At 40.1% G+C, this 21,713-nt stretch overlaps 1 protein-coding gene across 1 annotated transcript in view; it reads left to right on the top strand.

Moving 5' to 3' along the window:
* Nucleotides 1-21,622, top strand: part of LOC102376305 (formin-2-like) — a 229,334-nt gene extending 207,712 nt beyond the window's left edge. The window contains exons 16-17 of the mRNA XM_014523760.2: nucleotides 19,612-19,693; nucleotides 21,223-21,622. Of these exons, the coding sequence (XP_014379246.1) occupies nucleotides 19,612-19,693; nucleotides 21,223-21,249 (109 nt within the window). The 3' untranslated portion in view covers nucleotides 21,250-21,622. The remainder of the gene's footprint in view (nucleotides 1-19,611; nucleotides 19,694-21,222) is intronic.
* The last annotated feature ends 91 nt before the right edge of the window (nucleotides 21,623-21,713 follow it).

Raw genomic sequence — 21,713 nt, 5'->3', positions numbered from 1 at the left:
TGCTGCAAAATTAAAAGAATAGAGGAAGAGTTAAAAGGAGGGTCTGGAGGGCCTCTAAATGTGTGTGAAATAGATTGATAAGATGCTCTTCTTGATCCTCACATTTAGCATTTCCAGCAATTAGAATTCAACTGACCCCAGGATGTGTGTGAAAGAAGAGCATAGACACAAAGGCCCACCTTCTGGCATAACCGTTCAACTCCCTGCATGCACCTCACACTTAAGTTTCAGAATTTAGTTTAACTGACTCCATCCAACCTTTTTAACTCCCAAGATAAATCTTTGACATTTTAAAAATAATCTATAAACTCCAAAAATGTACTTCATGCTGGCCTGTAATAGTTGCCCGTTCCCGTAAGAATAGCAGTTAAGCTGGCACCTGGCGTGTCACACTGTGTACATCTAGATGAAAGGGAGATTCCTGGCCAACATGTCTCCACAGCTCATTGATCTCTCTCTGCAGAAAGACTGGTATGTCTCCCTACAGATTCCTTGGCAGGATGATTTAAAACTTGCTGTTGAGCAATTTTAAGTCTGGCATTAGGTATCTGTGCACTGCACGGTAAGGAGCACACAAGTTAGCTGCCACTGTTGCTTGCGAAAAAGGGCATTAAATCACATAGCATGAGCTCTGTCTTCCCAAAACAATCTAAAGGATCTTTTGTTAACACTTATAATAAGAACCAGTGAATTAGACCTGAGAAGGAGAGATCTGGGGACATTGGGGAATATTTCCTTAGAAAGTAATGTGGGAAAAGGAGGAAGGGTAGAAAGTGTCCACAGTACACCTTCTCTATATCATTCATGTGAGGATGAAAATAGGTAGCATTGCTTAGGAAGATCATGCTTCCAAACTGATGTAAAATTATTTTATATCCTCTGCATAATGGAAATCATAAGGGTTTCTGGGGAGGGTCATGTTAAAAAATGAATATTGTTTATATATTTTCTTATTTACGACTACTGACCTCATTACTAGTACGTTTTTATTTCTCACTGATCGACCTAGGGTTCAATGCAGCTAGTTCTTACTTTTACCTTATATGACAGCAATATTTGAGAACAGAATGCATCTTATGTGCCTCCCAACTGCATTTTTTTCTTATGAAACGTCATATTTTGAGGGGTTTTTCATATTTTTAATGTTGGAAATGGCTTCTAAAGAGATTGTGTTTATATTTTAATATAAGGAAGTTAAAAAGCTATTTCAAATAAACATGAAGATGTCAAAAAAAGAAACAAACACTAGTATTACGAAAAGAGATGTCACTAAAAGCAGTCTATAGGGAAATTAGCATCCCAAAATTTCAGCAAATGTGTCCCTTTCCTTGCCTACTACAGTCCATGTTGTGTTAAAATGTAAGGTAGTAGGATGTTTTCTTGTCTGGAATGGGTTATCACTTCTAAGTTCTGTTTCTGAGGAGTTGACTTCCTAAAAAGAACAAGCTCTTTGACCTAAAATTCTTGATATCAGGTGGGAGTTAATTTTTTTAACTATTCGACTAAACCTTCATTTTGCAATTTCAGGTAATGTAAGACAAGTGAAATAGTGAATATTCTCCATTAACATATATACAGCAGAGGCAGCTCACCTGATTATGGATTACAAGATATAGGTTGGTATCATAAACACCTGCCTGATTAAACGCTTCTTTTCTTTGGGTTTGCAGCCCATGTGAGACAGATTTGAGAATACTCTGCCCATAGCCAGTCAAGGAACTTACCCTTTTTTTTTTTTTTTATTCCTAAGATCATATATGGCAAGATAGTACATAGCTGTGTAGGACAGAGGTTACATATGATGCATATGCAGTCAATGCCTGAAAAGATTAATGGCATTTTCTTTTAGGCCATAGTCCTGTAATTTAGGTGCATTGGACTTCATCCCATTGAACTCAATTGGCTCTACTTGGATGTATATGTTGGTCACTTGTATAAGTGAGCCCAGGATCAGGGCCCCATTTTATATCAACCTATACTAGATGTATAAGTGAGATTCACCATAAATGAACAATCCTTGAAATACTCTTCAGTATTTATTGACCAGGTGCATATTGCTTTCATGAAAATTTTAAAAACTTCGTATATTTTCTGGCTACAAAATAATGTTACTGAGAATGGAAGTGGACTACCCCCAATGTAGGGGGAACAAGTGTTTCTTAATGTATAAATAGCTAACTTTCAAAGACTAGTACAATGGCACCTTAATAGAAACATATGGTTCAAATTTTTATTAACTTGGTGCCAGTGTTGTACATTTTTAACATCACATTGAATGGCTGCAACAATTTATGATTCAGTTCATTTTGTTCTTTTTTCTCTCTCTCTTACTCCCTGCCCCCCCCCCTTTATCACTTTCCCACAAAGAACAGCTTCAAAAAATGGAGAGTACATAGAAATTTTTCAATATTGGAAAAATATTGACAATATTATTTTTTAAATCAAAGTTTGTTTACTTTTATTTGTAGCATAAAATATCTTTGGAGAAAATGATGCTTTCTTTTGGGAAGGGACAGAAACAAATCCCTACTATATTAAATATGGATATTCAAATATTATTATAACAATTACATAAAAAGAGATTGATTTACAAAATTTGATAGCTCTTGATCATAGAATTTGTTCTGAACAAGTGAACTCTCAGAATGCATGCAGGCCAAGTATCCAGTGATTAGGCACTGTGTGCCCACTGAAGTCAGTGGGTGGACATAAGGTTGTAGTTTGTGGTGGTATTTTTTTTGAAGAAAAAAATAAAAGTTGCTACTACAAATTTATTTTCATAATTCTGTGAATGTATTGCAGAAACCAACTAATCTGCCCACCCTACCTTTGTTGAAATTTGATAGATAATAATAAAGATAAAAATATGAATGTGATTTTCCTCAATAGTTGCTTAGAAGAATGGTTCTACTTACTCTTGAAGTGATCGGAAGGGATTCTTTTCTCTGTCTGTCTCCCTCTGCCTTCCTTGTCCACTAGCATTGGCCCTTCTCTTCCCAGTCTTTGTCTTGCATGCTCCCTTCATGTTCTACCACAACCTTGCCTATTGCAAACCTAACATGTGTCCTTTACCTTTCCCATTATCTCCATTTCTGTTATTCCTACACCAATTATCCTACATTCTCCACTGAAATTGCCTTCAATGTCTCACTTTCTTCTCTTTTTTTTTTTTACCTTTACTCTCTTCTCTCCTATTCAACATTCCACCTGCAGCTCCTAGAATATAAATATATTGGACCCAAATAATGCTGTGTGATATTTGGAATTTGCTGTCCCATTAAAAAAATCACATATTTTGATATTTTTTGTCCCATATCAGGATCAAAATTTAAAATATTTCAGTTTCACATAAGAAAGTATTACAAAAATAGTTTGCATGTCACAAAAGTTTTGGTTTCAGTTGAAACGAAAAGTTTCACCATTTGGAAAAAGAAATGATCTAGTTTGAACCGAGTTGAAATTCTTCATTTTAAGGCAGTTCAGCATTGAATCACATTTCCTATTGATGTAATGCCTAATAGGAATTCTAATGTGGATGCTTGATCATCTCTTTTTATCCTACGGGCCAGGTTCCTTCCCTGAACTAAATCTCTCAGGATGCCCCATGTAGCAAGGTCAGAGAAGAAAACATGTTAAATGTTGGGAGACTTGAATCCTCAGAAAGGCCCAGCCATAGGAGAAACTCCTATATAGCAGTGCATGACAACTAAAGAATACTGAGCTAATTCAAAAATAAATTAAACATTTTGGATCAGTTTAGCCAAACTAAACCCATAGTTCAACCAGTCCAGAAAGAAATCCCTTTGGGAATGTTGATTTTTACACAAACTACATTTTCCATTACAGAATCATTCCAAGGCAAAAATTTTAATCAACTGTCTTAGCCTAATCAACTGCTAAAGATCACTAAGGACTTCAGTGGGGATTAGCTGGTGCCTTCCAATAGGTCTTCCAGTATTCCAGCTTAAAATTGGAAAAGTGTAATGTTGAAGTAATCAAGGGAGTTATGCCAGTTTGCATCATATGAGGGGGTAGGGGGAAACTAGATATATTTGTGAATCTTGTTCAGAAGAAGAGCCTAGACTGCTGTACAATGGTGACACGCGTTGTTTGAGAAATAACACATCAAAGTAGTACATTAAACTACTAGTTTAGAGTTCTGAGAAAAAGTTAAATCTGTTATTCAAAGTCTGGTCCAAATTGTTGACAGAGGAGGATAATATCCAGGGTTCTGCTGCAGGTTAGTTTCTATTTTAGGTGGTCAGATTAAACCATTTTAATCTATTTGTCCTTGGTCTTCTGAGCCAAAGTATGATTAATCACTATACTTTCGGCCAACTATTGTCTGCTGTATGGTCCTTAAAGGAACAGTGCAAGGAATTAGCTGTGATGTCAGGATAGTCCAGTACATAACCCCTATGTTGGCAGGCTGAAATTAGGTTTCATTTGTCAGTTTCATGGGGCTGGGTAATTATAAATGTGATTCTTATCTGTACAAAAATCTTTGCACTGAGTTAGTAATCACTTTCATTTCATCACTTCATCCCTGATAGCTTCAGATAGAAGGTTCTACATTTTTCCTCTGTAAAGAACTTTATCTCATGCAGTAATATTGTTGTCCACCAAAATCCATCTTTAATAAATACTCAAATAATACTATGTGTGTATGTGTATGTACACACAAACACAATTATGTAAATAATTAAATACAAATTTAAGCAATAATGCAATTGGTTTAAATAATCACATTTAGGTCTGCTGTTCAGAAACAGTAACTTTAAGCTATCTTAGTGTTACAAAGCAATTGTTTGCCCAACAAAAGCATAATCCACACAAAACTATCTATAATGGTTTATAGCAGGCAACACGCATTGTATTTTATTTTAACTGATGAAAGACATTTGGCTACTAAATCTGTAAAAACTTTTGGTTTCCTTTACTCTTCCTTTTTTTTAATAGTCTTACAATGTATTCAATTTATGCAGGCAAGATCATTTTGGGTTCCATTTACTGCATGGTCAAAATGTAGTAACCAGGTCTGCATTAGCTCACGATGAGAACCTGCATTGTGACCACCTCTGCATGTAACATTCCAGTCCTGTCAGTATGTTTAAATTTGTCGTGTACTAGTAGACTCTAGTGAAGTGTAAAGGTATCTCCACCAAGCCTAGTTGGAGCCAGCAGGAAATGAATCTGTCTGCCACAGATACTTATTTAGACAAAATTATTAATGCTTAGTGGCAGGGAAGTGGCTCCCCTTCTCATTGGATTGAATGATGAGAGACATTCTCACAGCCTTGATAAGGCTGTGGTCAGGCTGGCGTTTGGTTTAGAAGGTAGATAAAATGATTCTGACTTCAGGGCAAGGACGTCTGGTTTCTTTTTCCTGTATCTGTGCCAAAGTGCATCTCCCTTATTCATCTTGCGAACTGCCTTTAAACTTAATCATGGTGAACATGTTGTATATGTTTGCCTGGCAATAAATAGGGGGGAGAGGGAGGTGAAAGTGCTAGGAAAAAACCCCACAATTTTATTATGATAGAAACAAGAAACTTCTCCCTTTGTTTAGTTTAACCCACACTAAACTAGCCAAATCTTCTTGAAAGGCAGGTTCTGAAAACTGTTTTGTGTTGTGAAACCTGTATTGTGTTGTAACTACTAGTTAAAATAGTACTTATATTTACAAATGCTTCTGGATTGTGCATGATGATGTAAACTTCCTGAACATTTTCATTTAACATGGGAAGAACCAGGAGACAATGATTTTTAAAGACAATGTGACTGCCAATGTTACATATGAAGTTTTATATGTGGTTTTTTTTATTTTTAAATGGAAGCAAATTAAGTGGGACAAAAGCAGGAAACAGTGTGATGAATGGATATCAAATCTCACTGAAATAAAAGGGTTTAGAGAGAGAGTCTAAGTCCTACTCTGCACTTCAGATCCTTACTCAAAGCTCCTCTACAGCACTAGAACCCTCCTTACAATATCGGTTGAACGAAGTAAAATTATGCCTGCATCTGGAAACCAGTAAAAAGCATATATAGATATTCCTGTGCCTTCTGCCACCTTCTTTAGCCAATGATGCCTTCCCTGGGTGCATGTCACAAACCCTGGCAGTTAAGGGGCTGCACGGGAACCACATACCAGAAGTACATAGATGAATAGGCTGTGTGGTGGCAGCTGCTGTCATACCTTGTAGAGGTATGCTGTTTGGGTGGAGTGTGAGGACATGTGGGTACTAATCTAGTAAAGCATTTAAGCACATGCTTAATTTAAACATTTGAATAGCTCCTATCATAGTAGCTGTTTCTCTGACCCTTCCTGGTCTTTTCAAATGTACCTTTTCTTTGGCCCTAAGTTTTCAGTTGCCTTAGGAGTAAACTAATAACTTTCGCTCTGTAGCAAACCTTTGTACTGCAGCCCCCTGGTCCTAACCTTGATTAGCAAAGTTGATATGACTTAGGTTCAGTACCTGCATTTCTGTTGCATTTAAGAGGAACAATCAAAGGTTAGTAGTGTAGCCAAAAAGCCTTTCTACTCCATAGTATGGTTTAAATATAATGAAAGTACTTAAGAGAAAAAACAAATCTTAAAAATGATAAATCAGTCTATATGCATGTCCACCTTTCCCCAGATTCAGATAATAACAAGCCTTAGAGAATGTCCAGCTGCTTCAAACGTCCTATCCACAACCTTCCTCTTTGGCAGGCTAATTTCCTAGACTGCTTTTAATAATTGTTGCCATGTTCCTTTCTTGAGAAGACTTTCTGACTCATCTTTTAATCTCCCTGGGAAGGTCTACACTACTTCTGAAAAACCTTCTCAAGCACTGTCTGCCCATATGGGCTAAACTCACTGGACCAGCAGAGAAGTCACTCTGAGAATGTTTCACAACCAGTCTTGAGCTACCTGTCTCACCAGGCTACTCATAGCTGTGGATGGCATACTGGAGTACTTGGGTCACCTCTGTATTTCCTGGCATGTTGTGTACAAGTGGCAGCAGGTGGACAGGATGTGTTTGACAACCAGCCCAAAGAGTGCTGGGAACTTTGGCCTAGACCCTGGAAGTATATCATCACCCTGTGATTGTTCCCCTTCCTTGTGATTTTTTTGGAGGTTTACATCTTTGTAGCTACTGCCTTGTTTCTTCCAGATGCCTCCACTTCCCATATCACAATAAATCAGTACGCTCATTCAGGAAATGGCAGGAGACTGAGAAAAAATCCACATGATTCATAGATGCTACGGTTGGAAGGAACCTCAACAGATCATTGAGTCCAACCCCCTGCCTAGGCAGGAAGGAGTGCTGGGGTCAGATCACCCCAGCCAGATGCCTTCTCTTAAAGACCCCTAAGGTAGGGGAGAGCACCACCTCCGTTGGAAGCCCATTCCAAATTTTGGCCACCCTTACCATGAAAAAGTTTTTCCTGATATCTAGCCTAAATCTGCTCTCTGTCAGTTTGTGACCATTGGTCCTTGTTACCCCAAGAGGTGCCCTGGTGAACTGAGCATCTCCAATCCCTTGCTGTGTCCCCCTAATGAATTTGTAGGCAGCCATAAGATCACCTCTCAACCTTCTCTTGTGGAGGCTGAAGAGGTCCAGGTCCCTCAGTCTCTCCTCATAGGGCTTGTCCTATAAGCCCTAACCACACAAGTGGCTCTCCTCTGGACCTTCTCAAGTCTATCAACATCCTTCTTGAAGTATGGTACCCAAAACTGGACACAGTACTTGAACTATGGTCTGACCAGTGCCACATAGAGGGAAAGTATCAGCTCCTTGGTTCTATTTGTCATGCATCTACTGATGCATAATAAAGTCTAGTTAGCTTTGCTGATGATTTCATCACACTGATGACTCATGTTCATCTCGGAGTCCACTATGGCTCTGAGATCCCTTCCCACTTCTGTGCTGCTGAGAGGGTCACTCCCCAGCCAGTAGGTGTGCTAGATATTTTTGCACCCTAAGAGCAGCACTCTACACTTTTCCTTGTTGTACTGCATCCTATTGTGTACTGGCCACTTTTCCAACCTGTCTAGTTCTGCCTGCAATCGTTCCCCACTACAGAGTGTGCACTTCACCCCACAATTTGGTATCATACACAAACTTGGACAGAGTACACTTCCCACCCACATCCAAGTCACTGATGAAGATATTGAAGAGTACAGGTACAAGGACCGAACCCTGTGGGACCCCACTGCCCACATCCTTCCAGGTCAATACTGACCCATCTACTACCACTCTCTAGTGTGACTGATAAGCTAATTTGCCACCCACCGGACCATGTAAACATCTGTCACAGCCTCTTAATTTACTTATGAGAACGGGATGAGATACCGTATGGAAGGCCTTGCTAAAATCCAAGAAAGCAACATCCACCTCTTCTACTGCATCTAAGCATTTTGTGACCCTGTCATAAAACACAAGTAGATTAGTCAGGCATGATCTACCTGCTATGAATCCATGCTGGTTGCCCTGCTACATTATTTTTCCTGCTGGACTCCCACACATATGATCCTTCATAATCTTTTCAAAGACCTTTCCAAGGATGGAGGTGAGATTGACTGGCCTATAATTACTTGGATCCTCCTTCTTCCCCTTCTTGAAAATAAGGACCACATTGGCCCTTTTCCAGTCCTCTGGGACCTGACCCGAGTGCCACAAGTGCTCAAACAGCCGTGCCAGTGGTTCTGCTATGACACTAGCCAATTCCTTCAGTACTCTCAGATGCAGCTCATCCGGGCCTGCTAACTTGAACACATCCAGTCCATCCAAGTGACTCTGCACCAAGTCAGCGTTGACAGTTGATGGGCTGGTGTCCCTCTGATGTTTGTCTAAGAGCCCATTAGGAGACTTATCTTGACCCCTGTTCAGGAACACTGAGGCAAAATGCTCATTGAATAGCTCAGCCTTGTCCCCCTGTCTGTCACTAATTGCTCCTTCTTGTTAAGTAGGGGTCCAATGCTGCCCTGTGGCTTCCTTTTACTCCCTACATACCTAAAACAAAGACTTCTTGTTGTCTTCAATTTGTCTTGCCAGCCTCAGCTCTGTAGTTGCTTTGGCTTTTCTAACAGTCTCCCTGCAAGTGTGGGCCAAATAGGTATACTTCTCCTTGGTAGCTTCCCCCTGCTTCCACTGCCTATATGCCTTCTTTTTTTCCCTTAGGCTCCTCTGGATTTCCCTGTTTAACCAACAAAGTTTTTTGGCTCCTTTCCCCCTTTTCCCTCATACTGGGATAGTCTCCCTCTGTGCCTGAAGGATCACATCCTTTAGAAATGACCACCCTTCCTGGACTCCCATCTTGCTAATACTCTTCTCCTGCAGTGTGTCATTGACCAGACTCCTAAGCACACTGAAGGTAGCCTTCCTAAAGTTGAGCACTTCCACCCTACTAGTTATCTTACCCACCCTACGCCATATGGTGAATTTGATTAATTGGTGGTCACTGTCCCCAAGGTGACCACCAATCAATCAGCTCCCCTACCTGGTCCTGCCCCATAGCCGACACCAAGTCCAGTAAGGCATTCCCCCTAGTGGGACTGTATACCTTCTGTGTTAGGTGAAGGTCCTGCACGCAGGTTGGATTGACTGATGCTCCTCCCAGCAGATATCAGGGTAGTTTAGGTCCCCCATGACAACCATGTCCCTCGCCTCTGAGAATTCCAAGTCTAACTTTTCATCTTGGTGTGGTGGTCTGTAGCACACCCCCCACCACCAAGTCCCTTTCCCCTCGACCTCCATGTATCCTAACCCGCAATGCCTCAACTTTCTCCTCCTCTGATCCCATTTTGATTAGGGTACATGTATAATGCTCCTTTACATAAAGAGCAAACCTGCTCCCTTTCCTCTCTACTCTGTCCCTTCTTTACAATCTGTAACCCTCAATGTGTACTGCCCAGTCATGGGTAGGGTCCCATCAGGTTTCCATTAGCCCCACAAAATCAAAGTTATTGTCTGCAAGTAGGAGTGTGAGTTCTTCCTGCTTGTTCCCCATGCTCCTAGCATTAGTATAGAGACATTTGAGTCCTCGAAATGGTGCCTTTGCTGCCCCCCTGTTCTGATGCCCAAAAGGCCCCTTAGTACTTACCTGGGGTGTACTGCTGCATGTCTTGCAGTTTGTAGGTTCTATACTCTCTCCATCTCCTCCCCATCCCCCGTCATACTTAGTTTAAAGCCTGATGTAGGAGGTCAGCCAACCTGTAAGAAAAGAGACACTTACCTTTTGCGGAGTGATGAAGCCCATCACATCCCAGGTAGTCCCCTGCATGGAAGTGCAGTTTGTGGTCCAGGAAGACAAAACCCACATGATGGCACCAACTCCAGAGCCATGGGTTGACTTCTCTGACACAGGTGACATGATGACCACTGACCAGGAGGTTTGACAAGAAGACCACTTGTGCCCTCGTCTTCCTAAGCCCTGTTCCCAGAGCTCTGTACTGGGATATGGTCTGGACTACTCCTGGCTGCATCATTTGTTCCCACATGGATAAGGACGTTGGGATAGTTGTTAGAGGGCTGGATGAGGTCAGGAATTCTCGCTTTGATGGCCCTGATCCTGGCTCCGGGATGAGTGCAAGAAATAGAGGAATCACCAAGATGAGAAATGTGAATGGTAGCAGAGGGCTCAAGATGTGAATTGGTAGAAACAAGTATTGGGATGTAGATCAAATAAACTGTGGTAAGTCTTGAAAGTGAAAATCAGGAGTCTGAACTCTGGGTACAAAGACCCAGGAAGCTAATGGTAAGGGGAAGAGGGAATGTTTTAGCGAATTATATTTCCTGTGTGTGTGTGTGTGTGTGTGAGAGAGAGAGAGAGAGAGAGAGAGAGAGAGAGAGAGAGAGAGAGAGAGAGAGAGAGAGAGAGAGAGAGAGAGAGAGAGAGAGAGAGAGAGAATATGAAAGTTAGTTTCTAAAACCAATGTTACATCTTAGTAAAGTGTGCATGAGTAAAGATGCTTGTAAACTTTATTTTTTTTGTTGACACTGCTGTCAGTCACCTCCTCTTTCATGATTATGAAACCTGTGACCTACTTTTTCCCTAAGTGAGTAGAAATTGTGAATATGTTCAGTGGTTTTGGATAGCAGTATCAAAAATGGAAAAAAAATCTTGGCCTGGCTGTGTAGCACTTGGAGAAAACACACTGAGGAATATAACATGTGGGATACCAAATCAGATCAGCCTTATGCCTTCCCTTGGCCATAACCAGCTGCATTAGGGAAGGTTCAAGAAGTCCTGCTGTTGACAGTTCTGGAATAGTTTCCCCAGAGAAAATTTCCTCTCATTATTTAGAGGTTTGTTTCTGCCCTGAAGCATGAGATCTGATACCCCTTTCACAATTTTGGTTTGTTTACTAGTAGAATTTTGTACATTCCTCCTCTTTGTTTCAGATATTTAATGGCATTGTCCCCCTTTTGTCTTGTTTCCTTTTTTTAAGAAAACTTTATTTTATCTGGCTAACAGCATATTTTGGGTGGCTGCAGGTGTTTTTCTCTTCAACTTTCTACATTCCTTATAGCTTTTTAAATATTATTTCTGATCTCTTTCTGCTCTGTATTTTTGAGTATTACTAATTAGTATTATGGTAAGTATTTAATAACTAAAATATACATTGTATTACCAAAATGTCTACTTGTCTACTTTATGATGAACAGGTTTTTTATGATATCCTTTAATGGAACAGAGAGTGAATGTGAGAATATGGTTCTCGCTTCTCTACTTTTTGCTAACCCAATTTTGAAAAGCCCTTTAACATGCATAGTGTTAAAGTGCACTGTAAGTGCAAAGGATAATGATTTCCACAGTTCTCAAACAATTTAAATAATCAATAAATCCTGGTCACATACATTCATATATTACAGAGCATGACAGTTAGTAGAGAAGGGAGATTTATAAAGGAGTTCCACTCCTGAGAATTTGATTTACTGGTGAATTCGTTCTCCAGACCACTTAATCATGGACAAGAAAAAGACAAATACACAGACTCCTGGGGAAGGGAGGGAACTACTGATGATATTTTAAAGTAATTTTCCAACTAATTTTTAAATATTAGCCTTGCTCATGGCTCCAAAGGGAGCTGTTTTTCTGTCCTTCTGATTCCTGTCATTTTTAGTAGTGACAAGTCTTCCTCCTCCTCTTTCTGAAGAGAGAGGTCAGTACATTTTAACTTTAAATTAAGCAAATCCTTGAATTCAGTTTTCTATCAGCCTTTATAATATATGTTTGCATGTTGCTAGTTCAGTTGTTTTTGGATCTAGCATTGCAGAAGGCCAGCTCCAGATCTGCCTGGGTCAGGGCTGGAGCCATAGTTATAAATAAATGGTGGAGGCAAGTGGGGATCAGGCTGCACAGTCTCCCCCATCCCCCCTCCACCAAGTGACACACTATGGATATCTACCATATGCCCTCCATCATGTAGTCTCTCCCCCATGCTTCTGCCACCATGAACTCCCTCCCATGCAGCATGAGCCACCCTGGCTTGGGGCAGGAGGTGACTCGGCTCTGGCTGCAGCCCTGGGCCTGGGGCTGAAACTAAAGCTGAGCTGCTGCCTTCCCTGGGCCAGCATTCAAATCTAAGGTGAGGATTCCCCCTACATCTTGGATTTGAGTAGATTGGGTAAGAAGAGAAGAATGCATACACCTGCAAAATCACAAAATCCCTCTCATTTTACCAGACTTCTAAATACTTAGGGACAGAAATTGTAATATAAGAGTACTGAGGATACAGAAAAGGTATTGTATGATGGAAGATCCTTCCTCATTAGTTACATTAAATCTTTTTTGCAAGATGTCTAATACAGTTGGGGGAACTGAAGGCTTTCCAGTGGAACCAGAATTTCAGCTGTATTGTACACGTATGCACATTGCAGAATTATAGAATTAATTAGGAATTGCACAGGGATATATATATATCTTCTCTGGTCTTCTCTCTTATTCCAATCATGTCATAGTTACTTATAGCATACATACATAGTTGCACATAGTATACAATACACACACACACACACACACACACACACACACACACACACACACACTGTATACTATGTGCAACTATGAATGTACACTATAACTAACTATGACTTTATTGAAATAACAGAGAAGACCTGGTGGGATAGCTCACATGACTAAAGTGCTGTCGTGGGTGGGTACAAACCAGGGGTTGTCAACTGGGGGTATGTTTACCCCGGGGGTACTTGGGAAGGCCCTAGCGGATATGTGCGGGCAGGCGGGGACAGAGTGCCACCACGCCGTGCTACCGCCACCTCCCAGGAGCAGGGCCAGGGCAGGGTGAGGGCAGCAGTGCCCCTCTGTGGGCCGCACAGGTGCCACCCAGCCGGTTGGACATGGGGAGGGGAGGGAAGCTTGCACATGGCAGCAGCCACCACCACCATCTACCAACCCCACACTGCTGCTCCGTGTTCCACACTGTGTGCAGCCACATGCCACAACCCCCTCTCCCCCACTCCGCATCCAGCAGCTGTGGGTACACTTATTTAAAAATGTTGGAAACCCCTGGTATAAACTGTTCAGGAAGGACGGGCTGGGGAGAAGAGCTGGAGGAGTTGCATTTTATGCAAAAGAGCCATATGACTGCTCAGAACTCCAGTATGAAACTGGGGATAGGCCTGTTGAAAGTCTCTGGGTTAAGATTAGGGAGGAGAGCAACAAGGGTGATGCTATGGTGGGTGTCTGCCATAGACCACCAGACCAGGAAGAAGTGGTTGATGAGGCTTTCTTCAAACAGCTAGTGGAAGTTGCCCGATCACAGACCCTGGTTCTCATGGGGGACTTCAGTTCACCTGACATCTACTGGGAAGGCAATACAGCAATATGCAGGCAATCCAGGAAGTTTTTGGAGAGTTTTGGGGACAACTTCCTGGTGCAAGTGCTGGAGCTGCCAGCTAAGGGCATTGCTGTTCTTGACCTGCTGCTCACAAACAGGGAAGAATTGGTGGGAAATATATTAGTGATGGCAACTTGGGTAGCAGTGACCACAAAACGAATGAGTTCAGGATCCTGAGGAAAGGAAGGATGGAGTGCAGCAGAGTAAGGACCCTAGATTTCAGACAAGCAGACTTCGACTTGCTCAGGGAACTCATGGGCAGGTCCTGGGAAGCCACTCTAAGGGGGAGAGGAGTCCAGGAGAGCTGGCTGTACTTTAAAGAAGCCTTACTGATTGTTCAGGATCAAGCCATCCCAATGCACAGGAAGACTAGCAAGTACAGCAGAAGACCAGCTTGGCTTAGCAGGGATCTCTTCAGTAAGCTAAATCACAAAAAGGAAATTTATAAGAAGTGAAAACCTGGACAAATAACTAGGAAGGAGTATAAAAGCATTTCTTGGGCATGCAGGGATGAAGTCAAGAAGGTCAAAGTTCAGTTGGAGTTGCAGCTAGCAAGGGACATGAAGTGTAACAAGAAGAGTTTCTACAAGTATGTCGGTAGCAAGGGGAGGATCAGGGAAAGTGTGGGTCCCTTACTGAATGGGTGGGGCAACCTTGTGACAGGTTGCAGAAAAGGCTGAAGTATTCAATGCCTTCTTTGCCTCAGTCTTCACAGACATGATCAGCTTCCAGACTACTATACCAGGCAGCACAGTTTGGGGAAGGGGTGAGAAGGCAACAGTGGTGAAAGAACAGGTTAGGGATTGCATAGACAAACTGGACATATACAAGTCCATGGGGCGAGATGGGTTGCACCTGAGGGTGCTGAGGGGGTTGGCTGATGAGCTTGCAGAGACATTGGCCATTATCTTTGAAAATTCATGGCAATCCAGAGAGGTCCTAGATGATTGGAAAAGAGCAAACATAGTGCCCATATTATAAGAAAGGGTAAAAGGAGGATCTAGGGAACTACAGACCAGTCAGCCTCACCTCAGTCCCAGGAAAAATCATGAAGCACATGCTCAAGAAATCTCGAAGCACTGGGAGGAGAAGGTGATTAGAAACAGTCAGCATGGATTCACCAAAAGCAAGTCATGCTTGACCAACCTGGCTGCCTCCTATGATGAGGTGACTGGCTCTGTGGAGATGAGTGGATGTGGTATACCTTGATTTTTAGCAAGGCTCTTGATACTGTCTCCCACAGAATTCTTGCATGCAAGCTAAGGAGTACAGGCTGGATGAATGGGACTGTAAGGTATATAGAAAACTGGCTGGAGCATCGGGTTCAGAGGCTTGATGGGTTGGCAGCTAGTAACAAGTGGAGTGCCCCACGGATTGGTCCTGGGGCTGGTTTTGTTCAGTATCTTCATCAATATCTTTCAGCTTCAGCAACCTGAAAGATAGCATAAAGTGCACCCTCAGCAAGGTTGCAGATGACACCAAGCTGGGGGGAATAGTAGATAAGCTGGAGGGTAGGGCTAGGATTCAGAGTGACCTAGACAAATTGGAGGATTGAGCTGAAAGAAATCTCATGAGGTTCAACAAAGACAAGTGCAAAGTCCTGCACTTAGGATGGAACAATCTGATGTACCAGTATAGGCCAGGGGCTGACTGGCTGGGCAGCAGCTCTGCAGAGAAGGACCCTGGGGGTTACAATGGACAATAAGATGAATATGAGCCAATGGTGTGCCCTTCTTGTCGAAAAAGCTAATGGCATACTGGGCTGCATTGGCAGGAGTGTTTGCAGCAGGTCAAGGAAAGTGATTCTTCCCTTCTATTCAGCACTGGTGAGGCCGCATCTGGAGTACTGTGTTCAGTTTTGGGCTCCTGACTACAGAAAGGATGTGGACAAACTGGAGAGAGTCCAGCAGAGGGCAACCAAAAGGGTGAGGGGGCTGGGGCACATGACTTACAAGGAAAGACTGTAGGAACTGGGTTTATTTAGTCTAGAGAAGAGGAGACTGAGAGAGAATTATAATAGCAGCCTTCAGGTACCTGAAGTGGGGTTCGAAAGTGGATAGAGCTGGCCTGTTCTCAGTGGTGGCAGATGTCAGAACAAAAAGCAATGGTCTCAAGGTACCACAAGGGAAGTTTAGGTTAGATCAGGAAGAATTTTCTTACTAGGATAGTAGTAAAACACTGGAACAGGTAACCCAGAGAGGTGGTGGAATCTCCAGCCTTAGAAGTTTTTAAGGCCCGGCTAGACAAAGCTTTGGCTTGGATGATCTAGCTGGAGCTGGTCCTGCCTTGAGCAGGGAGTTGGACTAGATGACCTCCTGAGGTCTCTTTAAACCCTAATTTTATATGATTCTATGATCTTTGTGTAAGAATTGAATAATTTTATGTAGAATTTATTTTGTAACACATGGTGTCTTATAGAATATAACAATTCTACTTCTTCTGAACCTTTACCAAGAATACTGACCAACAATAAAGCTGCATGATTCTCTTAAATCTGACAGAGCAGTTAAAAAATAGACAAATTAGCCGAAGGTATATCTGTAATAAATTCTGTTTTTCTTTGGTTTGGTTAAAATTCAGAATGTCAGCCAAACTTGGCCAGTTTTGGAATTTGTTAAAAATTCCAGTCAGTTCTGGCCATAGTGTTCACATATCTGATTCAGAAACCACAGAGTTCTTTTTAGAATTGAGGAAAAATTGGTGCCGGATTGCTAAAAACCTTCTTCTAAAAAAAAGTGGAAATTTAGTGCACTATCTTGATGAATTACTTATAGGGGAGACCATTTTCTTAAAAGATAGAGGGCTAAATTTCAAACTTTTTCAGGAGAATGTCTTGCATTTGAGAGCTTGTCTAATTCTATCCCAGCTCTGCACCTGGTCCAATAAAAAGATATCACCTAAATAAGTCCTGGCCTCTTGCATAATTCCTGGACCAACGTGACTACAACATCCTTCTAACACTAGCAGACTTTTTCAGAAAAAGTTTTGAACTATCAAGCATTGTTTTGTTTTGTTTTGTTTTCCCCTTCTCCATTCTAAAGAAAATATTGTATAGGCATGCCATAAACAGCTAGAATTCTTTGGGATCTGCTGAGGAATTTCTTGACAGCTATTAGTACCCAAGTCACCAACTTTGCACTGAATTGTAGTCCATGACACAACTGTCACATGAAATAAATAAATAAATACCATGGGAAGTTTGTTTGTTTTTTCCAAGAGGGGTGTTCGTAGTGGGGACAAAGGGTGGAACTAAAGCTTCCCTGATGTTACAGGAAAGTAATTTCTGAATCAGAGTGATTGATTTAGAAGACGTTACTGTGTATTCTATGCTCACCGTCTGCCTTTGGCATTAGTAGCTGTTAAGGGTAGTCTCAGTATTACTTAATATTACACATCAACTCAATGAGTTAAGTAACATACTGGGCCCCTGGGTGTTGTGCTGATTTACACCATTTGAGGTGTGTCAGCTGAGAATTTAACTTGCTTGAATAAAAGTAAGGTTTTTCATTTCTTGGTACTGATTGTAGCTTCCCTGGAAAGAAAGAAAATGGTACACAGACTCTTCTGCATTAATCTTTGCAATAGTAGCTTTTGAGGACTTGAAATGCATCTGATTACAAAACAAAAGATCACAGGAAGATTACTCAAAATGCTTTTCTCCCTTTGCGTGGAATGATGAAAGCTTATGGAAGAATTGATTAGAAAGGGGTAGGCAGCAGTTTGGGAGAGGAGAGTCCTGCAAACTTGGACTGCATTTTATTTAATCAGTACAATAATAATCCTGTGCTATAAAGCTATCACCACATTTTGGCTGCCACCTTTATTGAACCCATTTAAAATACCTTTCATAAAAGTGCATTACTTGGCTGTCTAGCGTTTTTCCAAATGTTCTGCATATACTGCATATCACCAACCCATCTGCTTCTTGGTTAAACTGGAAGAATTTCAGTTTCAAAGCATAGTGCTTAGACACCTCAATTTTTCTTTTAAAAGTAAGTACAATTAAAAAGGTTACTGCATTTTTGCAGTTTCAAATGCTGAGTGCAAAATATGGTATGTTTTAGTTAGTGGGATCTCATATTGCTTTTTATAGTCACATTGAAATAGCATACATGCAAGTGGTTTGGATACTATCCAGGAGGAATCAGCCCAAGGGTATATCATTGGTCTCTATCATTCCTTCACTATATTTTTATGTTTTTTCTCACTGTTGAATAATGATGAAAGGGCAAAGCAGGCTGTATTCAAAACACACTGATGTTAAGTAATTGATGTTAAGTAATTCAAAGCACATATTGATGCAAACCAATGAGGGGTTTACCTAACTTCTGGTTTTCTGTTCTTTTCTTTATATAACTATCCTTTGCCAAAGCATTAACACATTTCAGACCACTAGGAACATCATTTTTAAAGGATCTGAGTATAAGTCTTTAAAATGTAAACGTTCACTAATAGTGTCCTGCATCCTGTCTATGCTTCAAGAATCTGGCCACACCTCTTTTATCTATGTCAGTCAAATCTTAGTCAAGTAAACTTGGCAGATTACCATGAAGATCAAGTTCTAGTGAGGAGAAGAAATTAACAGCCCCATCCAACTGGACCCAAAAGAGTTAACTTCATTGGGTATCATTTTATTAGGTACTAACTTGCAGCCCTTTGCCACACAGACATTTTTTGAGGCAAGGAATTTGATTACATGAGATCCTCAGCTCTGAAATGTGTTCCTCTATTTTGATCCAAAATATTCCACGCGTCTACCCTTATAACACACTGCAAAGTCTACCTGTTTACCTTTTGGAGAGGAAGGAACATAGTAAGGAATCTATTTGGGGGTGGGGGTGGTCATTAATTGTAGTTGTTGTCAGCCTGGGAATAAGGAGTAGCTTCTAGTTTTATTTTTCATGTCTGTTTGGCAAAGGTACATGAGTAGGCATGAGCTTTCTTGGGTTGTTTTTTTTTTTGTTTAACATAATTCAAAATTGCATACATCAAAATAAATAAGTACTTGTGTGAATAAGGATTGCTTAAGTGTCTGATTCTACCATGCTTTTATAGGCTGTGTATTGCCTTAGAAATGTCAACTCATAGTAGTAATTGGTCTTAATGATGATAGATGTTGACCAGGTCCTTCAATTTTAAAGCAATCTGAAGCTAATTTTTTTTCCTATTTTATTTTTAACTTAAAAACAGTTTTGAAACAAATTCCGTTGCGAATGTGAAAGCAAAGACTGGAATTGCTGATGAATTGTGCAAATGTCTGTCAAAATGAATTATGTCATTAGGTATGGAGAAGATAATTTGGAAATAAGTGTTCAAGAATAGGCACTATTTGAAACATGCTGGCACTGAAATGATGACAAATCCTCTAAAAATATAGAAAATGAATGAGGGAGATGCAAGATCTAACAGGAACTTTGGTAAACCAGGTTTTGTGTCATGGGTATATCTTTCACCCTGATATTTGCATCCTAATCTCAATGGTTTACAAGATGACTTGATTTATTTGCAATCTTCTATTACTATAGGAATCTTTCTTGCTATATGACACAATCATCTTGATAGAATAATAACAGCAGCTACTGACTCTCATAGGCATTTTGCAGACCACTGAAGATTAATATCTGGAGAAAAGGCTACATATTTGTGCTGTCGAAATCTTCAGTTCTTCTATTGTGCAACAATAGCAACAATCTCATTGTTGACAATGAGTGCAATCTCATTGTCCAAAACAGCTTATTAAAAGAAAAATAAATCTCTCTTTTCAGAGTTAAAGCAGCAGAGGAAGTATGCAGGCAGAAAAAAGGGAAATCACTTTACAATATAAAGCCAAAACATGACTCTGGAATTGTAAGTGGAGATTCTTGTGTTTATCTTAATAATAATAATAATAGTAGTAGTAGTAGTAATAATAATAATAATAATAACGTTAAGCATTCCTTTTCTTTTACCATTTTACATGTACCTTTTCCTGACATCCTTACTTACTTTTATTTATTTTCAAACTTGTTGTCTGGATATAATATGTTCATAGACACTGTCAGTGTGACAAACCTAGTTACTGAAATTTTATATTTATGCAAAGAAAAGGTATAGCCCAGGCAGTGGCAGTGCTAATTTCCTCCTACTGCCCTGCCAAAGACACCTCTGTGGGTGAGATGGTAGTTTAGTCTTCAGGTCTTCTGAAGCTGCAGAGCATGAAAGTGGTAACACTTTTTTGTGGTGTGGATGGCTTTATCCAAGGAACAGGGTTACTAAAGAGTTACTAGACACCAGTGGCTTTTGGTCAGACCCAGTTAGGTTTGGAAAGTAAGACTTGGACAGAAAAGATACTTATACTATTATTCTCTTGAGCAAATACAGTTCATACCAACTAGGCCCTGTTCTTGCAGATACTTATTAACTTACATAATTTGAAGCGCACCAGTCTTATTGATTTTAGTGCACTAACTTGAATGGTTAAAGTTAAAAGTGTTTTCAGGATTCTGACTTCTTTTAGAGTGGCTGGAATTTTTCTCTGGTAGAATATCTATCTGGCTCCTTCCATTAAAAAAAAGCTACTGTATTGTTGCCTACCCATCTGTTTTGCAATACTTCAAAATGAATGACTATTTCCTTAGTCATGATCTCCCCCCTGCCCCAGAAACATGATTCAGATTATTTTGTATTTAATGCTATGTTATAATGATTATGTTACAAAGGTTACTATGACATGTGACACATATCCTTGAAATGAAACGTGTTGTCATTTACCATAATCTAGTTAGCATAATCTGACACAGGAAGAAGGGGAATTGTTGTTATTGTTTCTTATTGTAGCTGCTTAGAAAGAACTGGTGGTGGTTACTGCTACAGGAAATGTAAATGGAGTAACAGTTCAGCTAAGTCTTAGTTTACAAACGTTATTTGTAATAAGATCAAGATGTAAGTTTAAGAAAACTTGTTGGTTTGAGGGTTTTTTCTGCCAGTATGTAAAATCAAAATCTTATGAATTCATGGTATTCTTTCAAACTCTACATGTATTATACAAAACATTTATTATTACTATTTGTACTTTGATAGCACCTGGAGGTTGCAGTTAGAAATAAGGTTTCCATTGTGTTAGGTACTATATGTACATGTACATGCAAGATATAAATGTGTGTGAAGAAAGCTATTTCTATATACAAGCACAAGATAGTCATCTTGCAATTTTAAATCTAGTTTGAGCTGAAGTGATTTTTGAGGAGGGGAGGCTGTTTGAGGTTGTCTTTAGTACACTTCTATATGAGATATAATTGAAAGTTAGCCTAATTTTGTGCTTTACATATTTATATCATTCATAAGCCTAATGATTATAAAATAAATACTAAGTTTTTCTTTTTGGTCTTTTTTTTCAGAAAGCAAAGATAAGTATGAAAATATGAGAGAAGAAAAACAAAAAACTATTGCCACCTGTTTAATATAATTCAGTATGTCAGGGGGATGGGCGAAGGAAACTACATCATTCAGATCATTTGTTTTCTTGATCTTTTGAATTTGCTTTTTATTCTCTCTCTTTTTTTTTTTTTAACTAATTGATGTTACTGTACATTCATGAATGAATGTAATCACTGTAATGGAGTGCCCAGCAATAGACTAGTTATGGACTTGAGACATCTTCCCTTTACCCTGTATCTCCTTTCTCACTCATACCATGAATCATACAAAATATCTTTTTTTTTCTTTTTGTTTTTAACACCAGTAGACCAAAACAGCATGCATAAGACGCAGTATCTGCATCAGTTCAGAACATGCTGAAAATTACATTTAGTTGAACTTCATAAGCATACTACTTGAAACAATAAAACCGTTTCATTCCTACTGGCAACATCCATCTAACACAAATACT

The sequence above is a fragment of the Alligator sinensis genome, unplaced genomic scaffold (genome assembly GCF_000455745.1).
Source record: "Alligator sinensis unplaced genomic scaffold, ASM45574v1 scaffold127_1, whole genome shotgun sequence".
Classification (NCBI taxonomy): Eukaryota; Metazoa; Chordata; order Crocodylia; family Alligatoridae; genus Alligator; species Alligator sinensis.
The sequence above is the reverse complement of the archived record's forward strand: the minus strand, read 5'-3'. Positions and strand labels throughout refer to the sequence as shown.